Below are 22882 nucleotides of genomic sequence, written 5' to 3' on the forward strand. Positions count from 1 at the left end.
TCCCAGAGCTCTACAATGGTTGTGTATTTCTTTCTTTTAATTGGAAAATGAAGCTCATTTTAAAAATGCAAGTGGTTCCCTGCCAACTTTGCCCAAATGCTATGGAGAATCAACTCTTCAAAGAAAAGAATCAATATTATGTAATCATTTTCAAACTCCCCCTTCAAGACCTTTAAAGGGGACTTCTAAAGCTAACAGAAACCTCAAGCAGGAAATAAATTTGCAACTGAACGGATGCACCCCCAGAGATGGGACGAGATGCACCCTCAGTGGCTTGGGGAACAATTTCCTTTTATTATTCCTTTGCTCCCAAGTGCTTTTCAATGCCTGAAGAAGTTAATAGGTCCTTAATAAGGACTCGGCTCCCTGAACGGATTCCTGTTCATAAGGTAATCTGGAGACCTGCATGTGGCCCTTTCACACGGGCTTTAGCAAATTTCCTGCAGTGAGATGGCCCCAGGGCAACGCTGTTTTCCTGTGACCTAATCAATAGGGCCCGAGCAGGACAATCCCTCCAATCTACAGTCCTGAGGGGGGCGGGAGGAGAGCTCAAGCTTTATAGAGGAATGCTATTTACCTGTCACAGTGACGGCTCACCCCGCAGGGGTTAAAAAAAAACCAGCGAAACTCCAGCTGCTTCAGCAGATTCCCAGCCAGCAGCCAACACAAAATAAACATATTTACTTAAGCTTCATTCATAACTTCTGATGTGAAACTGCTGAAGCCCCAAAGGAAAACAGGTAGATCTGTGAGATACCAGGCCAGCAGTTGAGGTACATACCACATAGCAAGTTTTAATGGTCTGTCCATTCAGATGCCCTGAAGAGGGTCATTACTAGGATATGACAGAAGGCAAAAAAAAAAAAAAAAAAAAAATCCCAGGGTACACATCCCAAAATTTACACAGAAAATCCCCAAAGCTGAAACTGTGAACTTTTAAACTCTGAGATGAATTTAAAACTGAAGTAACACAAGAGCAAATTTCCAGAAGGGCTGCTTATCATCATTGCCCTTCATCTCAGAGAGAATTATGAAAAGTACAGGTTTTAAGCTACAAAGGCTAGCAATTTCACAAGCCCCTAGGAACTTTTTTGTTAAGTACCATAGGTTTTGCTTCACTTGGAAATGGCAGACCTGGTCTAATCACATCTTTTCGAAAATCACTCTGTAAAATACTGTCTTAAGACATCATACACGTTCACATGAAGATGATTTAGGCTCCACAGGTCAAATCAGACTAGAATTATGTTACCACCCCAAATATGCACCCAAAAGACAACATGAATAGGACTAGTTTAATAAGAGATGTTTATCCTTGGAAGAAAAGCTATGACAAACCTAGACAGTATTAAAAAGCAGAGACATCACTTTACTGATAAAGGTCCATATAGTCAGAGCAATGGTTTTTCCAAGAGTCATGTATGCATGTGAGATCTGGACCACAAAGAAGGCTGAGCACCAAAGAATTGATGCCTTTGAACTGTGGTAACTGGAGAAGACTCTTGAGAGTCCCCTGGACTGCAAGAAGATCAAACCAGTCAAACCTGAAGGAAATCAACCCTGAATATTCATTGGAAGGACTGGTGCTGAAGCTCCAATCCTTTGGCCACCTGATGTGAAGAACTGACTCACTGGAAAAGACCCTGATGCTGGGAAAGACTGAAGACAGGAGGAGAAGGGGGCAACAGGGGATGAGATGGTTGAATGGCATCACTGACTCGATGGACATGAGTTTGAGCAAGCTCTGGGAGATGGTGAAGGACAAGGAAGCCTGACGTGCTGCAGATGGGATCGCAAAGAGTTGGACACAACTGAGTGACTGAACAAGTTACAAAGGTTAGAAATTTCACAAGTCCATAGGAACTCTTTGTGAAGTACCACAGGTTTTGCTTCACTTGGAAATGGCAGACCTGGTCTAATTACATCCTTTGGAAAATCACTCTATAAAATACTGTCTTAAGACATCATATATGTTCACATGAAGAAGATTTAGGCCCCACAGGTCAAATCGGACTAGAATTATGTTACCAACTCCAAGTATGCACCAAAAAGACAAAATGGAACTGGTTTAATAAGAGACGTTTATCCTGGGGGGGAAAAAAAAGGACACTTAATTGACTGAGAATTTTACAAAAGCTATCACTAGGCAGTTTTTAATTGAAAGCAAAGTTCTAATTTGAAATGAACTGCTAGGTTGTTTTCCAATGTCCATTAACACAAAGCGAGAGAGAGGCCAAGCCAAATGATTGCAAAATGAGTTTCCATCTACTCTGACACTGGCTTAACATCACAAGAATTGCTTCACTGTAATATTTTTATATGCCAGGATCGAGGCCATCAGCATCTTTGACAAAGAAATTTTCTGCAACACCAGCAAAATGGGTTTTTAACATCCTCACTAAATACCATTCCAGACGTTCAACTCATCACACAGAAATACTCCACTCTTCCCACCCACCCTTCCCCAAAAGGTGCACCCACCAATCACGGAGGAACAGACATGCGCCCATCAGCTCACTGGGTGACTGGGCCTTGCTCTGAAGCAGCAAGTATTCTTTAAAGTAACTGAACACAAATCTCTCTGTCGGCACTGTGGTAAGAGGCACTGGAAGTTCACATGGGGATGTGATATAAGTGCAAATACACATCAATTCAAGACTTCAGGTGAATAAAATGCAAGGTCTCAACACTTATGCTGATTACATGCTGAAATATATGCTAGATTAAATAAAATGTATTAGCAAAATTAATCTCAAGTGTGTGTGTGGCATCCATGTGCTCAGGCGCTCGGCCATGTCCAATTCTTTTGGGACCCCATGGACTGCAGCCCGCCAGGCTCCTCTCTCTATGGGATTTCCCAGGCAAGAATACTGTAGTGGGTAGCCATTCCCTTCTCCCAGGGATCTTCTTGACCCGGGGATGGAACTCTTGGTCTCTAATGTCCTCTGCATTGGCAGGCAGTTTCTTTACCACTAGCGCCAACTTATATACATGGACAGCCCTATTGAGTAATATTGCCTCAACTGGTATACTAATTTTTCATTAAATATTTGAAAAATAAAAGCAAACATTGGCAGAATTTATACAATTGTGCAAATATAAGCTGTGAAAACAGGCTCATTTTTTTCATACAGGCACTTGCATTGGAATAAAATGCTTAAACAATAGGGTATTTCTAATAAACGGTTGTATTGTCTACTCTGGGACATGAATTTGTTTGTAGTTACACAGACTGTACTGATTAGATGTCATTAATACTATACTGAAGGTTCATCTCTAATCCCAAAATAGAGAATTTAAGAGTGCTAGTCTCTTAGATGAGGCTTCCCAGGTGGCTCAATGGTAAAGAATCCTGCAATGAAGGAGAGGCAGGTTCGATCCCTGGGTTAGGAAGATCCCCTGGAGAAGGAAATAGCAACCCATTCCAGTATTCTTGCCTGGAAAATCCCATGGACAGAGCAACCGTCGGGCCACAGTTGATGAGGTTGCAAAAGAATTGGACATGACTCAGCAACAAAACAGCAGCAAATTCTCTTCGATAAAACAATCTTCCATATACTCTAAGATTCACTATTTATTAAAATACCAAAATTTAGGTTAGCATCTCTAGACCAGGTTTCTAATGAAACCTAAATTAAACTTGTTATAGAACCTTAATTTCCTCCTATGAAAGAATTTTATTAGAAACAAGACCACTCATTTTGATATTTAATTATGACTGTACAGAGATAAACAAGGAACAAATATTTGTGCTTTACTGAGGTCACTTACTCTTTTCTTCTCTAAGGAAGATTATTTTTCCTTGCTTGTTTTTCTAATCTCTTTGCAGAAAACAAAACTAACCAGGGTTTAATTATATCTTCTTAAAAAAAAAAAAAGATAGCCACAAATTTCCTTTTCCATGGATAAGTCAATGTGATCAAAGACATTAATCTCCCAAATTTCCAGACAGAAACATCACAATGCTTAGTCATCAGTACATTTATGAGTCTGTTGCCAGTCGGTACATTTAAAAGTTGGTTTCAAGTCCTGAGATTTAAAATGTCATGAGGGCATTTTCCAATTTATTCTGTTGCATTTGTCCCATAACTCTAATAAAAGTTAACTTTAATATAATACTAAGTGGCATTAAAATACATCTTTAAATTATTTTTAATACATTTCCACTTAAGCTGTGCAGAGGTATAAAGAAGATGCATGAAGCCAAGAGATAGCAAAGCAACCCTCCTATATATTCCCTCCCTCTTTCGATAGTCCCCAGATCATCCCTCTATTTCCCATTTCCCCAAGTCTTCCTTTAAGAAAAAGTAATAAATGGACAAAATAATTTGTGACAAATTAATCAACAAGACAAGTGGCGTACAAAACGACATCCGGAAGCCAAAAGCTATTGTGAAGACTCCTGGCTCCCTTTACCAGACACTCAGTATCTCTACCTTTGGCATTAAAATGCTGTTCAAAAGCTGGGATCCTCAAATTCCCCTGGGGGCAAGCAACTTCAGAAATCTTTGTGATAATAAATGGGAATAAAGACTAAGGGTTTGATGTCTTTAGACTCTTGGTATCTTTGCTCAAGTTCTAGCTTACATGAAAATGTTCTTTTAAACAGCTTGAAGCATTTTAAAACTATGAAATATCTTAACAGCATTAAAAACCTTATGTATACATGAATATGTAAGGGAGAAAATTTTCAAGGCACTACAGATAGATATTTTCACAATTTTAAAATGCCTTTAAATTCTTATTACATTTAATATGCAAAAGGAGTTTCCTTAAAGGGAAAAAAGTCAGGTACAGTGACTGTAATGGACTGAAAAATGAACAATACTTTGCAACTCCTCCTGTCGAGAGGTGGAGTCTATTTTCCTACCCACTGAGTCACCTTGCTCAGTCAATAGAACGTAGGAGAAGTAGCAACAGATGAATTCCTCCAAGCACAGGCCTCAAGAAGTCTTGCTGGTTCTGTTCTCAAGCTCTTGGAACCCTGAGACTATTATGAGGACAAATTCAAGCTAGTCTGCTGGGTGATGACAGACACAGGGCCTATAGCCCTGGCCCCCAACCACCATTTAGCCAACTCCCAGAAGCTGAGCCATCATGCTGACAGCAAATGACCCAACTCATGAGAGCTCAGCCGAAATTAGCCAAGGAAACACCCAGCTGAATCCAGCCCCAACTGCCAACCTACCGAAATGTAACCTAAATAAACTGGTGGTATGCAACCACTAAGTTTAAGGTGGTTTACTTCCCAATAAAAGGTACATAGTTCTCCGTGATTTCCCTCACAGTATTTCAAATCAGCCCAATGATGATGAAAGTTTCAATTCAGCTTCGAATCTGTCTGCATTTACTCCACTAAATCTTCTAATCTCCCTCATTAAACTTAACCTAGACATCATCTCTCCATTTCTTGTAACTCTCAACTGTTCTCAGGCACCAAATGTGCCTCCTCTGAACACATCTCTACCCAAAAACAGAGAAGAACTCCCACAAAGGTTTTCTGCTCTTCCTTGAATCATGCTAAGGAGTTACTTTTATGTTAGGGGGAAAAAAAGTTAACTGAATCGGCCACTGCTAACCATCTGTTCGTAGAGATGAAAGGTTTGGAATCAGATGCCTAAATAAGCAAGAAAAGCAGACAAAGAGCAAATGTTAGTTAAAAAACTTTTTTCACTTAGATGCAGTCACTTAAATGAGAATATGTTTTGGTTTTTGCATATATTACTCTCTTTACAGTCAGGGCATTGAATTTCTCCTTAATTTTACTATGCTTTAAAAAAAAGGTTTTGCTATAAGTAAACAGTATCCCTTTAACAGAAATAACGAAGAGATTTACAATAGACAACAAATGGCTTTTTAAGAGTACAGTCTATATGTGCTCAATCTACTGCAGAAAGCTGACAGTTTCAAAAACACTCTAGAAGTAATTGCTTCTTTCAAGCTTTAGGAAATCCATCAATAATGATACTCGCAAATAAAAAAAGGCTCTATCAATCTAAAAGTCTTTCAAGTGTTCAAATTTTGCCAAATAACAGACAATAGAAACAGATATTCATCTCTTAGTACTTAAAACAAGAAATATTCTTCAACCCAGAGAATTACACAGGCTATGCTACAGCCCAAGAAAACAACAATCCCTAATGCAGGTGTCCTCACCTAGGAAGCCACAAAAGTGAGGATTTCTACTTCTAGGTGTTGGTAACTCTGACAAATGAAGTTGCTTCTGGAGAAGGCAAAATATAACAAAAGGAATCGGCACCGCTATTCAAATTTTGCTGTGGCTGTAAATCTAATTCTTTTGCTTTAAATTATTTCAGAGATATGGAAAAAGCAGTATTTTCAGTGGAAGATCAGTCTTAACTACAGCACATATGATACCTTTCTATCCCAATTAGAAGTTTCTCTCAATATTCCAGGTAGAACAAATTTAAAAGGTCCTTCCCGATCATAGTTACTTAGCCTACGTGTCTCCTTTTATTATTTAGCTATAATCTATTTCAAGTCCAAATTGTCCTCATCCACCAAGTGTCGCTGTGTGCCTACTACGTGCCAGGCCCACTTCCAGGCACCAGTAACAATAGCAAGAACAACACCAAGTCCCTGCCCTCATCAGCTACTATCACGGTAAGTGAAATGACAAAAGCAGATTTTCTCAAAAATATGCTAGAATAGTTCTAACATACACTTTATGTAAAACGCATTATTTGAAAACTCATGGGCTTTAAACCTTATATCCTGTAGATGCGATAGCCTTTCTTTCTAAAACCAACAACACTGAGCTAATTAAAACCAAACATGGATCCTATTCCTGTTCATTCTTTTCTAATCAGTTTTCATCTTCTGCATGAAGTCATCACTCTCTTAGGAAAGAATCCTTAAACTGCTTTAGTTCTATCCTTTAAAAGTAATGGATTTCCATTCAGATGTCTCAAACAGTGAACTAACTTGTTTTTCACATGGTAAACTCATCTTTTTTTTTTTTCATCTAAAAATGTGAGCACCTTCAGCTGAGGAACAAATCAAAGAAGAACATCATGGAACAAACATTTACTGGCTTTATCAAAAGATGACCATCACCAAACAAGTATTTACTGATGACTAACTGTGTGCCAGGCACTGTGACAAGATAAACGAAGATGCTTGAGATAGCTTGATGTCACGTAGCCGTCAGGCTATACAGGCAAGTAAAACTATTAATAAAAAGCCAAAAGCAGGGAGTTCCCCGGTGGCCTAGTGGTTAGGATTCAGTGCTTTCACTGCTCTGCAGTGACCCAGGGTTCAATTCCTGGTCAAGGAACTAGTCTTGCAAGGTATGGCCAAGATTAAAAAAGAAAGAAAGAAAGCTAAAAGCAAACGGATCTCAGAGAATCTTTTAACCAAGAATTTATGGTTGAACTGCTTTAAAATACTTTAGAAGCTAATTCAAATTTAAAGTCCTTTTCCAAAAAGCTGTTTTCAACTAACAAAATGCTTTCAATTTGTGATAAAGAAAACATATTACTTCATGAATGATTCTAAAAATCACTGTTTACAAAAACTGACAAAACATATTGACTGGAAGTTATAGGAATATCAATACCTGTAAATCACAAGGCTTCCCTGGTGTCTCAGACAGTGAAGAATCTGCCTGCTATGTGGGAGACCTGGGTTTGATCCCTGGCTTGGGAAGATTCACTGGAGGAGGGCATGGCAATCCACTCCAGTGTTCTTGTCTGGAGAACCCCCATACACGGAACAGAAAATGTTGCCACACAAACATTTATTTCATCTTTTACTGTAAAATTATTCAGTGCTCCTTTTACAACGAACAGTAGTCTTAGAAATGGGCATTATTCACCAAATGTTTTAATAAAAGACAGCTTACAAAGCTAAAATAGTTTATTAAATCCCCAATGCTCTGATTTTTAAGGCCATTTAAATAAAAATCCAGTCTGTCAAGAAAGTTAAGTTCAGTTATTAGAAGTCCGCATTTCTCACCCTGTTTTACTTTGATAAGTAAAGGCATACTAGTAATTTGAGCTACGGAGGATGTCCACAGTAAGCTGGCTGTTGTGTATACACATGTGTGTGCACACACGTCTGCATGTCTGTGTGTGCTCAGCTGTGTCCAACTCTTTGAGACCCCATTGGCTGTGGCCGGCCAGGCTCCTCTGTCCATGGAACTTTCCAGGCAAGAATAAGCTGGCAATACTAAATATCAAATCCTGGTCCAGAGGGTTGCTTATTTAAAGATGGACATATTGCTTATCATTTTACTACAATCGTTTGTCTCATCAACCTTAATGGGGAGACAGGAATATCTGAAGATAACAGGTCTGCAACGAACTACAGGTTATTACTTCACTTGGAAACAGACTTGGATAACAGATTCTCTTGAATCATTTTACGCACATGCACAAACATACAGAAAAGTGATTTCTGTTTGTCCGTTGTAAAGGTTTACCTCCTTCATTTATAAAGTAGAAATAAAACCCACTGCAGAAGCACATATTAGACTAAGTGTGATATACTGTTATGTAGAGACACTCGCAGGCTGTGGAGCATCATACAAATGCTGTCATCTCTTACTGTCACCTTTGCTATCACTGCTCCTCCCATCTCTGGTCCTCCCTCATGAGAACTTTTGAGGACTGGCTGCCCTGGAACCTCTAGGACAGAGGGACTTTAACCCAGGGTCCAAGGACACTGAGGGTCTCGAATACAGGTAGCCTTTCATGAGGCCCTGGTTCGGTAAGCAAACTGGTGAATCTTTCAACAGATTCTGACAAGTTTTTGTGGTTCTGAAAACAAGCTTGTTTTGAAGATCTGGGCTCACGTATCCAGGAGGGTAGGAGAAGAAATGTCTTACACCATTTTCACGAATACCATTATTATCTGGTACAATCAGCCTGTTTGTGGAACAAAGGCTATGTGCGCTCCGTCAGCCTCTGTGATTAAAAGCAGCAGAAAAATGAGTAAGACCGTGCTCTGTCCTTGAGTTCTGGGACACACACACGAAACAGAGCAAAAAACAAAACACCCTGAGTCAGATACGTACAGAAAGGGGAATAAAGACAATCAGACTAATGACCTGTCTCAGGAAACTCAGGAGAGGCAACAGTGGCTTATTAGGCCAACCTAAGAAATATTTCCTGAGTGCCTATGACATGAACCCAGTATAAAAGGTTTAGCATCCACCCTCACAAGGAGCTGACAACTGAGAAGGACTGTAAATAAACAATTACACTAGAGTGAAACTCACAATACTGTGGGGGAGGGGGAGCCACATGCAAAAAAAGAATCAGCTCTATATAAAGGAGAAAGCTTGTCAAGAAAGATTTATTAAGCAGAGTGAGAAAATAAGAGCCGAACAGGAGATCAGTCAGCAGATCGGCGGAACAGGAGATCAGCAGAGAGGTGAGCGGGCGGGGAAGGGAGGGGCCCCACGTGGAGATCAGCAGCAGAGGATGAGCGGGAGCTGATGACGGAGGACAAGCAAAGGATACAGGAGGAGGGAGGCGAGTTCACTAGGGCATCACTGGCTACACTGGAGAGCCTGGACTTCATGTAATAGGCACTTGAAAGGTTTTCAGGAGGAATTTCATGAGAGATGGAAGCCCCTGGTCAAGAACCATCTCTATATTACCCAGAATACCCTCAATGTAGCACACCTTTGTGACTGCTTTGTCGGTAAGTCACATCCAACTCTTTAAACCCACAGACTACATAACCCGCCAGGCTCCGCTCTGTCCATGGGATTTCCCAGGCAAGAATACTGGGGTGGGTTGCCACTTCCTTCTCCAGGGGATCTTCCTGACCCAGGGATCAGCCCCGGGTCTCCTGCTTTGGCAGGTGGGTTCTTTACCACGGAGTCACCTGGGAAGCCCTGTGTCACACCGAAACCACACCAATTTCTATGACACCACTTAGCTTAAAAAATACATGTGTATAAATAGTTCAAAATTCGATGAACACAGTACATTCCCATCTATTTCTACTCATGAATTATGATTATGATCTAATGAGACAATAAGGAGTACGTCAAGGCTGTATATTGTCACCCTGCTTATTTAACTCACATGCAGAGTACATCATGAAAAACACTGGGCTGGAGGAAGCACAAGCTGGAATCAAGATTGCCAGAGAAATATCAATAACCTCAGATATGCAGATGACACCACCCTTATGGCAGAAAGTGAAGAACTAGAGAGCCCTTTGATGAAAGTGAAAGAGGAGAGTGAAGAAGTTGGCTTAAAGCTCAACATTCAGAAAACTAAGATCATGGCATCCAGCCCCATCACTTCGTGGCAAATAGATGGGGAAACTCTGGAAACAGTGGCTGACTTTATTTTGGGGAGCTCCAAAATCACTGCAGATGGTGACTGCAGCCATGAAATTAAAAGATGCTTACTCCTTGGAAGGAAAGTTATGACCAACCTAGACAGCATATTAAAAAGCAGAGACATTACTTTAACAAAGGTCCTTTCAGTCAAGGCTACGGTTTTTCCAGTAGTCATGTATGGATGTGAGAGCTGGACTATAAAGAAAGCTGAACGCTGAAGAATTGGTGCTTTTGAACTGTGGTGTTGGAGAAGACTCTTGAGAGTCCCTTGGACTGCAAGGAGATCCAGCCAGTCCACCCGAAAGGAGATCAGTCCTGAGTGTTCACTGGAAAGACTGATGTTGAAGCTGAAACTCCAATACTTCGGCCACCTCATGTGAAGAGCTGACTCATTTGAAAATACCCTGATGCTGGGAAAGACTGAAGACAGGAGGAGAAGGGGCCGACAGAGGATGAGATGGTTGGATGGCACCACGACTCAATGGACATGAGTTTGGGTAGACTCTGGGAGTTGGTGATGGACAGGAAGGCTTGGCATGCTGCAGTCCATGGAGTCGCAAAGAGTCGGACACGACTGAGCTGAACTGAATGAGACAATAAAATAAAGAGCTTAAAACAGGGCTAGTACACAGTGCGGTTAAGTTAGTTCTAAGCTCAGTCATGTTGGACTCTTTGCAATCGCATGGCCTGGAGACTGCCACGCTCCTCTGTCCTTGGGATTCTCCAGGCGAGAATACTGGAGTGCGCTGCCATGCCCCCCTCCAGGGGATCTTCCCGACCCAGGGATCGAACTCAGGTCTCCTGCATGGCAGGCAGATTCTTTACCATCTGGGCCACCAGGTAAAGAACCCAATGAATATTAACTACAATTACATGTCAGTGGTGATAAAGATGAAGGAAATAAGAGTACAATATGGCTAAACTGGCTCAAATTAGAAAGGAGTCTTAAGAAATCACAGAAAATAGCTGGGTAACTTTATCAAAAAATAAAAAAAGAAAGAAAAGCAAAAATCAACTAGGCTAAAATTAAAAAGATCACATTTGGTAGACTTTCCCCAGTATAAAATAAATAGATACCTCTACAGAATCCCTTTCAACAGATCAGTTTAGTCAGCTACATGGAGGCCTAGCAATGAAACAGGTTAAATACGATTGCAGACATTCCGAGAGGAGATGGCATACTTCAATTCCCAAGGCAAGTTAATTGATAAGACTGGCCCTTGAAGTATATATGTGAATACTTTCCTCCACTTTTATCACGGCTGTTAAACTGGGTAACTGCCAACTCAACAAGTTCCGCATGTGCCCTTGAATAACAATCTTTCCAAGCCCATTTATTCTCAGTAACAAAGACATGAAAGGCTGTGCTTCGTGGCATTGGGTCCTGCATGGGGAGCATGCACTATATACGCCAATACGTTTGGTTTTTTAAAAAACTAAATGCTATGAAGGTAGCTGCGAAGCAAAGCAGCACACAAAATACAAACTAATAGATAATTCAAAACTTGACCAACCCAGGCTTGTGAATGAAAATAATCCACAAAGTCAAAACAACAGCAACTAAATGGTTAAGGGAAAAAAAAAATCCAACATGAGCAAACAACTAGAGTTTCAAGATCTACTCAACTTTAATAATTGGGCAAGGCAGGCAACATGGAAAGAACAGCCTGGATGTGAATGGGGTATTAAATCTTTAGACACACAGGCAACTCAAAGTACGAACACTCAGCTCTTCAACACACTCAGAACATAAACGCGGTTCCCTGCCAAGAGGGCTGGGGAGGAGAACAGGTTCATTAGGGCATCGTGCCACACAGCTCATGGTGGCGAGGATACCAGCTGAGGCCAGGGCGCCGAGGAGGACAACGCAAGACGACAATGACACAAGGAGCTCCATTCAAAGAGGAAGTGTGGGTTAAGCCAGCTCCAGCTGCTGTGTGGGTTAAAGGTTTTAAAGGTTAGTCAGGACCCCAACAGCCAGCTAAAACAATGTTTCCGTGAGAAGAGGCTTCAATTAACGTTCAATACAGTTCAGGCAGGCAGGCGGCGTTTTTATTCATGGGAAGGTCATCCTGTCACAACTGCAAACACAGGTGAGATACATGTCCACCGCCACTAGCCGGCAAAGCTCACTACCGTCTATATTCAGCACGAGTCCCCCGATACTGATCACTTCAGTGCAACCTTCTTAAAATGTTTAAATGCCACCACCTCGTAACGCTGAAACTCTGTTCTACTAAATGTGCCAAAGAGCCGTACATCATTCTGAGAATAAAAATGAAGGAAGGAGAGTCTCCGAGTCAATACTCCTTTCAAGACCACGCTTCAAATTTAGGATTGAAGCGAACAGCCCAGCCCAGCCCCATTCAGCCCAGAATCCTACTCAACTGGTGGTTTTTATATGGGCTCCCTCCGGAGAATGCCATGGACAGAGGAGGCTGGTGGGCTACAGCCCATGGGGGTTGCAGAGAGTTGGACATGACGAGCACAGACGGCGTGGCGAGACCACTCTTGATGACGGCAGTTCAGTGCAGGGTTCCCGTGCACACACCCCCTAACCCTGCCACTTAGCACTCAAGTGGTCTTGCGTGTTCAGTTGTGTCCAACTCTGTGACGCCATGGACTGTAGATCACTAGGCTTCTCTGTCCACGGGATTCTCCAGGCAAGAGTACTGGATCGGGTTGCCATTTCCTTCTCCAGGGGATCTTCCTGACCCAGCGATTGAACCCGTGTCTCCTATATCACAGGCAGATGCTTTACTAATGAGTCACCCAGGAAGTCCCAGGTGGTTTTAGGCAAGTTATTTAACTTCTGAATGTTTCCTCATAGGTAACAGAGGGATAAGAGTAACTATCTGGTAGTTGTGAAAGTAAAAGTGAAGTCATGTCTGACTCTTTGTGACCCCGTGGACTATAGCCTACCAGGCTCCTCCGTCCATGGGATTTTCCAGGCAAGAGTACTGGAGTGGGGTGCCATTTCCTTCCTCAGGGGATCTTCCCCACCCAGGGATGGAACCTGGGTCTCCCCAGTTGTAGGTAGATGCTTTCACCGTCTGAGGCACCAGGGACGTCGCAGTTGTGAGACAAGTGTGAGCTGCAGTCGTGAGGATTAAACAAGTTCACACACATAGAGGACTCAGAGCAGCACTGGCTGTGACCTCAGTAAGTATCTGTGGTTCATTATTACCACAATGTCCACGGTCACTACTGTCACTTTCAACAAAGGCTTGAGGCTGGAGAGCACCCTCCAAGTGGTTCCAGCCTGTCCCCTGCGGGTTCTGGCTATCACACACCACGACGCAGGATTGAATCAGGGCACGGCACGCCTTCACCACGTGCTGCTCAATAACAGGACACCACCCGGAACCACAGGGCTCAGGGTTATATCCCGCCCCCTCCTCCAGCCACCATCTCTGGGCACCTAAAGCATCAACCTGTTAAATGTACAAATAACTAAAGGAAAGCTGAGCCCCTGTTCCCGAGCATGGGAAAGACGCATTCCCATATGTAAAACACACAGCCAATGGGAACGTGCCATATGACTCAGGGACCTCAAACCAGGGCTCCGTAACAACCTAGAGGACTGGGATGGGGTGGGAGGTGGGAGGGATGTTCAAGAGGGAGGCGACACATGTGTGCCAGTGGCTGATTCAGGCTGATGTACGGCAGAAAGCAACACAATACTGTAAAGCAATTATCCTTTAATTAAAAATAAATAAATTGAATTTTTTTTTAAGTGAAAAAAAAAAACACCAAAATGGAGTTCCCTTTGGATTTCTAATGAGATCCTGTTTTCACCTTAAAACCCTCCTGGCTCACCAGAGGATTCCCCACCCCAGCAGAAATGACTACCATGCCCTCCATCCTTTGACTCAAGAGTCACAGAGCCCCCCTTTCGGTCTCACTGGGGCTCTGAAACCAGTTTCCTTTCTCTTCAACTTTCTGAGGAGGAGAACAAAAAGAAACAACAGGACTGAAAGCAGCTGCGGCCACTCAAGGGAGGAGATGGCGACACAAAAGGCCTTTCACCAGCACATTTCTTCACTCCCTTGGGGCCTCCCACCAGTCCCTATTTTAGTTCCTGCGGCCAGCAATTCTAGACCAGCTCCAAGCGGCGTAACTGGTCCCACCCCAGGAGATCACACTTTGAGGAACCGCCCAGCCCTCAGCCACTCTTCCAGGCTTTTCAGTCCCCATGGTTGAGCCCACTGATAGCCTTCCTTCCTCCTCTACATGCTACTTACTGTCCCGAGAGAAGTGGCCATAGGAAAAATCATGGGTCCCTGGCTGTATGCAGAATATCCTACTTTTAAGTTGGGAAAAGGTCTTTTTTAAACTTGAGTGAATAAATTAAAATCATAATGAAAGCACTCAAGAGCTCTGCTAAACCAGACCGAATCCCCAGAGGCATTCTCCTCCTCACTGAAGTCAACTATAAGGTGAGCCTGGACTGGAATTGCCTTCTGTTTCCACCGGGCTAACATGTTGCTCCTTCGTCCCCTAAGCCAGTCTCCAGACCTAAGAATGGTGCAGTAACGCTCCCCTGGAATGACACTGTAGCTGGGTTCTCTTGAGAAAGACGTAGTCCTTACTCTCCCTCCCGTAATTCATGAATGATGATTTATCCCCTTGCAGACAGCTGTACTTCCATGTTAATTCATTCCAAGTCTTTTCACTGGAATGTAAATTTCAATCCTGAAACCACAATTGGTATTCTAACAGCACTAAGAAGTTCAGAAATTTGCTTTTATCTTAGTGAAAAACACGGTCTCCCCAAATACGTAGAGTCAGAAGGGGGAAACACTCTTACTGGGTTGCATTACAGTAACAGCCCAACTGAAGCGCTCCAGACAGAAGGGAAAACACACATAAAAGACATTCATGACAATACAGACACGGGTGGAACAGGGCTCAACTAAACACTGCTTCAATATGAGGTCCTATTAACAATCTTAAAAGTAAACCTTTTGGCCAAGCATTTTGCTAGTTTTAAAAATCATACCCTATTTTAAAAATGAGCAGACTCGCAACGTTTTATTGGTGCTCAAGTAATAATTAACTCGGTTTGGTCCTCACCAGCCAAGAATACTAAGCTGAATTAATTCCACAAATCTCCAGGAGGAAGCCCTAAGATTCTACTCTGCTCAACTTGGAAGCTGCTGACAGAGCAACCAGGAACGTACTAGAAGTGAGAATGGGGTGAATGCTAAGACATATAAAGTCGGGCAAATAAAAACCGAAATGTGAAATTACAGGTTTCCAAGATACCTACTCCTCTAACATTTCTGTTAAACCTACTTTACAGTCCTCACTGCAGATTTTAAGGAGACAAAAAGAGGAGAATCTTTATAGAGTACTGGAGATTGACTCTAACGGCAGACTTTCCAAATGTTTCGCCCAACACTCAACACTTCCAAACCTCAATCATGTGGGCTTGGATTTGTCAGAATGGTTCACTAACACCCAGAAGCCTCTCCAGGAAAAAGCATATGACACAGTGGGAGATTAACTGATGAGTCAAATGACTGTCACCCCTCCACTGCAAGTATGTGTTACCTCCCTGCAAAGCCAATTAGCAAAATATGCACAACACCCAGAGCAGACAGGGCTGTTCACTCAACTACATATTTTAGGTAGTCCACAGAATTTCCATTTCAAAAACACAAAAAACTTGTCAGGGGATGTTTCAAATTTAAGCAGATTTTTTGTTTAAGGGAAAAGGGAGGATCTTAAAAATAGTAAGAACTAAATTCAGACAGCTGAATATGTCCTCTATTCTATGAGAAGCATACAAATGATATCCCTATGTAACAATACTGAAATAGGTAAAACACCACAAAAACTCGGTTTTATCGTATTCAGCCAACAATGTAGTTTAAAGTTAAGTCAAAGGCAAGAAGCAAAGAGACAATGAGGCGGGCAGGTTCGTGGTCTTCACAGTCACAGCAGCTCTGAACAGGCCCACGGCCATCAGCCCCGTGTGAGAGGCATCACTAGAGAAGAAGGTGCGAGCTCAGCAGAAGTGTGCAAGGAGCAGAGACTTATGTTCTCTTTGTCTGATTCTTCAGGACCCCATGGACGGAAGCCCGCCAGGCTCCTCGATCCATGGGATTCTTCAGGCAAGAATACTGGAGTGGGTTGCCATTTCCTTCTTCAGGGGATCATCCCAAGCCAGGGACTGAACTGGGTCTCCTACACTGCAGGCAGATTCTTTAGTCACCAGGGAAGCCCATACTGACCTTCTAGAAAGATGCTAATGACTCGACTTGGGCCAGGCCAACCCCAACTCATGCTGGAGTTTGCCTGCCTTGTCCGAGGGGGTACCCACTGCTGTTTCAGAACTACCCCTACTTTTCCTCATCTGCCAGGCACCTCCCCACACTCCCAACCTGCCCTCAAAATCAGTGAGACAAAACCCAAACAAAAAAGTGGCATATCTAATTTTAGGATTTCTATAGCACAAACATATTGACTTATCATGAAGGAATTTGACACCATGATACCAGATGTCTTGCTGGAGATCTCTGTAAAAAAAACTTGGGCTGATAATCCTACTGTCAAAAAGAAAATTTCTTGCAACATATACCAGAGAAATGCATAAGAACTATTACATCACCTTTACGCAACTTCAAAAAGCATATAAACATAAATCTGCTGTATTTTCCTCTGTAACAGAAGGACTGTAGAAAAAGATGACCTAGAAATATCCAATTTTTCTCTCACCTTTAAATCTCAATCTTTGTACCACCAATGCCTAACAGCTGATCATACACTTTCCTAACCCAGTGCCCATAATCCCAACCCATGCCCAGCCTCTCACTAAATTACCACCTGGGAAGCCTGGCACTGCCATTCAGCTTGAAAAAGACTAAAATTATTTCAGGATGCTGCCCTGTTGAGCTGGTTGGCTGCACACCCTCTCCCCTATCTGCCCACCCCCGAGAGTAAGAATATTCCAGTCTCTTCACTTTATAGACCAAAAATGCTAGTTTCTAAATAGGTCTTTAAAAAGCAACAATAGAAATACTCTTCTCAACTTGAAACAAAAAAACCCAAAAGGAAGTGCTCACATAATTTAAGACATAAAGGAAATGTAAATTAAGATTTTGTTTCTATTTTCCATCTTTCAACTATGACAGTTCTCTTTCAAGGCTTTCAAAGCCCACCTTAGAAAAGAAAAAAATAAGTAGGAAAAATTGTCCTTATGAAATTCATAAAAACACTTCATACTTTCAGCTTCAGTTACTAAATTCTGGGTATTTTTCTCTGTTACCATTGTACCTGAAAACTAATTCATATCAGAGAGTACGATAAGGGAAAAGATCCATTCTACTCTTCAGGTGGGTGATTACTAACTGCTGTTGGCAATGCTATTTTCTCTTGAATTAAACCATTACAGGTATTTTAGATGAGTGGCATGTAGTCTGCAGATCTATACCACATACTAGAGGTATATAATTCACTAGAGAAAGAATCCTCTGAGTAAACAAAAACACGTTAAAAATTGTGTAACCTCTGAAATCACTTATTACATTTTTTCCTGAGCTGTACACCTATGAGACGTGGAACTGCATACCGGGGTGGGTACCGACTTAAGAACTTATTTGAGGTGTTACTGAATAAAAACTTGAAGGTTTAAAACAATAAGAAAAAAATATGCCTTTTAGAATGGACATATTCGTAAAGGAAATAGCAGTGAGATTAATAAGCCGAATCCCGTCTATGGCCAATGACTGCTGGGGTTACCCAGTTTCCTTCTATTTCCCCAACAGTTTCAGAAGGCAGGACATTCAAAACAAAAACAATCTTTAATTTACTCAGTCAATCTTTTCCCATGTAATAAGCAGCTTCTATCAGGCAATATCTGGTGGGTGCTGAGGATAGAAAATACATGCGCTAAAAGCCTGTCCTTAAAGGTAGTTTTGCGATGAATTGTGTCTCCCAAAATGTATGTGTCCAAGTCCTAAATCCCCAGTACCTCGAAACATGACTGTCCTTAGAGACAGGGCCCCAAATGAGATAAACGAGTTAAAATGAAGGAGTGGTCCCTCATACAAAGAGATGAGGACACAGACATAAACAGAGAGGATCATGTGATATCACAGGGGAAGATGGTCAACTCCAAGCCAAGGAGAGAGGACTCGGGAGAAACCTACTCTGCCAACGCCTTGATCTTTGACTTGCAGCCTCCGCAATTGTGAAAAAATAAATTTCTGTTGTTTAAGCACCCCGTCTGTGGCAGACCTTTGTTATGGCTGCCCCAGCAAACTAATAACATGGTTCACACGCCAGCAGGGGAGACTGACATATAACTATAAAATCCATGAAAAGCAGTTAAATTAGAGGTATGTACAAAATGCAAAATAATAAATATATACTCTAGCATAAATCAGCTGCCCCAGATGTTGTTTTTAGGGCCTCATTCTAGGAGGAAGGATATCATAACAGAGCATTGCCACCACTTCCAAAAGACACTAAATAACAGACTCTAATATGTTATTTCACTTTATCCCCACATAAATTTTTCAATAAATTGGAGTGCTCCCATCTTATAGGTACAGGAAGTCAACTTTAAGAGGATAATCAATTTGTCCAAGACCATCAAATTAACAGCTGAAAGAGCCACGATTCAAAGCCAGGTCCCTTCAACTCCACATTCCAGAGCCTACATCTGACCTTTAAACGAAACCTAGAGAACGTACACGCAGTCTTCTCTCTGTAGGCGCCCTTATTTGCAAGTGTGCAATAATGTCTGAAGAGCATGCTAGGAAGCGGAGTGGTCACCTGTGTCTGCATCTGCACCAGCTGGAAAAACTTCGGAAGGTCCTCTCAAGAGTTACAGAAAAATCACAGGGATGCTTTTGATAAAATACAGAACAAACCTGGAGATCAGGATCAGTGGTCATGATTTCAATTCAGGTTCCGCTGGTTCCATACTACACAAAGACACATGGAACAAGACAAAAAGCATGGATGTGCATTGAGCCCTACCAGGGGCCAAAGGGGAACTGTGAAGGAGTCAACACGGGGTGCATTTAGTTTAGAGAGAAATGACAGGTTAGAGCAAGTCAGCATAAAGACAACACACTCACCTGTTTCTTCATCTATTCTGAAAACGCCAACACCAGAGCCATCTCGGATGGAGTAGTGGACCTCCCCATCTCTTCCCATGTCCTCATCACGAGCAGACACCTTCATGACTGAAGAACCAATAGGGGCGTTTTCCTTCACCGCACCCTTTTCCACAAAGCTGGGAAACACCGGTGGGTGGAGGTTCTCATTCACGTCGATGACCTCAACTTCAATGTAGCAAGTGGAAGACAGAGAAATGGGTTTCCCTTTGTCTTTGGCCCTCACCGTGAGATTATATACCTGCTTCTTCTCGAAGTCCAGCTGCTGGATGATTCTCACGGCTCCACTGAGCTTATCCACATCAAAGTTTCCTTCTCCGTGGTCCAGGAGACTGTACCTCACTTGACTAGACTGACCCAAATCAGGGTCGTGGGCCTCTAACCACATGATTATGGTCCCTTCTGGAAGGTCCTCTCGAACCTTCACGCGGTAGTTAGGGGGAATAAACTTGGGCGGGTTGTCATTCACATCCTCTAAGGAGACTTTGAGAATCACGGTGGAGACCAGCTGGGGCTCTTCCCTGGCTTGATCCCTGGCTTCAATCTTTAAGTAATGCACGTGCTGCTCCTCACGGTCCAAGGGGTTCAGGATTTTAACTACTCCAGTCACGCTGTCGATTGAGAACTTGTCCGTGTCCGTGAGAACAGAGTACCTCACATGTCCATTTGGCCCCAGGTCTTTATCTGTGGCTTCCACCTGGATGATTTCACTATTTATCTCTTTGTCTTCACTTACTTCGACAAAGTAGCTCTCCTGTAAAAATTCAGGTGGATTATCGTTGGCGTCCAGGACTCGGATCTCTAGCAGATGCCACGCAGCCCTCTGTGGCAGGCCCAGGTCAGACACTGTGATGTTCAGGGTGTACCTGTCTGTTGTCTCACGGTCGAGGGGAGACAGGATTTTGAGCATCCCCGTTTCCACGTCCATAATGAAGCAGCTATCCTCATTTCCTCCGGAAACGGCGTAGACCAGCTTCCCGTTGAAGCCCGTGTCGAGATCAGTAGCATTCATGAAAAGCAGGCTGGACCCCACAGGCTGGTTTTCCTTGACCTGGATCCCAGCTGGAAGAGTACTTCTGAACTGGGGCGCATGAGCATTGACAGAGTGGGAATCAAAGAAGACATCCTCGACCTCTCCCTGGTTGTTCAGCTTGTTCGCCTGCAGGAGTTTCTCCGCTAGCATTTTGGCCACACCCGTCTCCTCGCACTGCAGGCTGACTGGCTTGCGAAGGGCAGCCACGGTCATGTTGATGTATAACGGGGTGGCAAAATTCTCTCCATCTGTAGCCGTGATTCTCAAGCTGTGAAATGACGCCTTGGCCCCTAAGCCATCCATCAGCGACTGCTTCAATGACAGTACCCCGGAGTTGGGGTTCAAGCTGAACAAGTCCAGTTCATTTCCAGCCTCGATCTGGTATCGCACCAACTGAAGTTCATCCGCATCGATAGCAGAGACGGTAGTGATCTGCTCCCCGACGCCCAGATCCCTGGGAATCGTTCCTTCACAATTTATCTTCTCGAACAGGGGTGTGTTGTCATTCAAGTTATTGAGAGTAAGGGTGGCAAGGATCTCAACCTCCCGGCGGTAGGGTGAGCCCCAGTCTGACGCCCGAACCCTCAGAGTGTAAACCCGTGGCATCAGCTCATAGTCCAAGTTTTCTGAAGTACTCACAGCGCCTGTGAAATGGTTAATGACGAACGGCACGTGATTCAAGTTCGCAATGCTGTAAGTGACGTACCCGTTCTCACCCTCATCAGGGTCTACAGCGCTCACACTCATGACCGTAGTACCAATGGGCACGTTCTCATCAAAAGATGCTTTGTAGGCTGTCTGGGTAAATTCTGGAGGGTGACTGTTGGCACTCAAGACTTTAACCAGGACTCTGGTCGAGGCTTTTCTGTCACTTGTGGTGACTTCGAGTTCAAAATGGGATGCCTGCTGTCTTTTCAGGGGTTCTAAGATGGAAATGAGACCAGTGTTGTGATTCAGGCTGAATTTAGCTTTGCCAGGCGTGCTTTTAAAAACATACTTCAAATGAGGATAGCTAGGCGTGGCTTTTACCATGACCACGGGGGTGTGGGGAGGAGCGAATTCGCTGATTTCTGCTCTGTAAACCTCCTTCTCGAACCTGACCGGCCCCGCTCTGAACCGGGGCGAAATCACATGGATCACTTTCACAGAAGAGAACTGGGGAGGAGTTCCTTTGTCTTTCGCCTGGAGCGTCAGGTTGTAACCGAAAGGATGACTCTCCCAGTCGATGGTGCCAGCAGCGGCTTTGAGCTTGTATTCTCTGCTCCCTGGAGAGGCCCTCACTGTCCTGAACTGCTGAAGGAGGTCTCCCGCCACGATGCTTAAAGAAGCCACCTCCCCGTTGGCGCCCTGATCGCAGTCCTCCACGGTCACGATGGCGTACGTGGGGTCCCTGTCCAGTTCGGACGGTGACGAGGTCACGGCTGTGATCACGGGGGCACACGCGTTGGCCTGCTCCACGTGAACCGTGAGTTTGGCCATGCTGCTGATGCCGCTGCTACCGTACAACTTCATGCCGCGGTCCACGGCCAGAATCTCCATCTCGTAGACACTGGTCTCTGAGTAGTCAAGTCTGCCGGTTAAAACGACCGTGCCACTGGTGGGGTGGATGGCAAACATGTCTGTTCGGTCTTTGAAACTGTAGTAAAACTCCCCATTGGTGCCTATGTCTGCATCCGTAGCGCTGACTCTGGCAATACTGGTCCTTATGGCTGTGTTTTCAGGCAGAGATACACTGTAAGAGGTGGGGGAGAACAGGGGTCTCAGGTCATTTGTATCCAGCACTTGCACCCTGACCTTGGTCCGTGCTTCAGCGTTCGTATTTTTTTCTACTGCTTTGACAATCAACGTGTAATGGTCCTTCACTTCTCTGTTGAGAATAGCTGTATTTCCTCCTTTGGTCCTTATTCTTAGAAAGCAAAAGTCTCCAAGAACGTATTCTTCGGCTTTGAACAGGTTTTCATTGTCTCCTGAGATGATTTTGTACCTTAGCTCCCACAGTGGATTTGTCATGTAAATACCCATCTTTACGGGATGCCCCACGTAGGTTTTCGCTGCCGAGTTTTCGTGCACTGTGACGTTGTACTGGAAATGTGTGAACTGCAAGGGCGTCTGTTCCAGCGTTCCGCTTCCATCACCATCTCCGAAATGCTGGAGGAGGCGCAGCAGAAGCAGAAGCGAGGCCAAGTGCCTCCCCATCGCTTAACTGTCAGGCACCTAGGAGCCAAGCAAATAAGAAACATTACTTCAGGGAAATAAACAAAAAGTGTACATTTTTTTCTTGAGGCTTGTTTCAGACCTCACATTTTAATATAGCATTCGCCATGTACACAGAGGATGAGTAACTGCAGTGGTTTTCCAGTAGGAGTATCAACACTGCTAATATTTCTAGAATTACTA

At 43.4% G+C, this 22882-nt stretch overlaps 1 protein-coding gene across 6 annotated transcripts in view; it reads right to left on the bottom strand.

Moving 5' to 3' along the window:
- Positions 1-22882, bottom strand: part of FAT1 (FAT atypical cadherin 1) — a 122086-nt gene that overhangs the window by 84726 nt on the left and 14478 nt on the right. For all 6 annotated transcript variants that reach the window (XR_006339276.1, XM_043893706.1, XM_043893703.1 and 3 more), the window contains one exon: positions 19414-22699. Coding sequence is in view for 5 of the 6 variants with exons in the window: in XM_043893706.1 (XP_043749641.1) it covers positions 19414-22681 (3268 nt within the window). In the remaining variant the exon portion in view is untranslated. The remainder of the gene's footprint in view (positions 1-19413; positions 22700-22882) is intronic.

The sequence above is a fragment of the Cervus elaphus genome, chromosome 32 (assembly GCF_910594005.1).
Source record: "Cervus elaphus chromosome 32, mCerEla1.1, whole genome shotgun sequence".
NCBI lineage: Eukaryota > Metazoa > Chordata > Mammalia > Artiodactyla > Cervidae > Cervus > Cervus elaphus.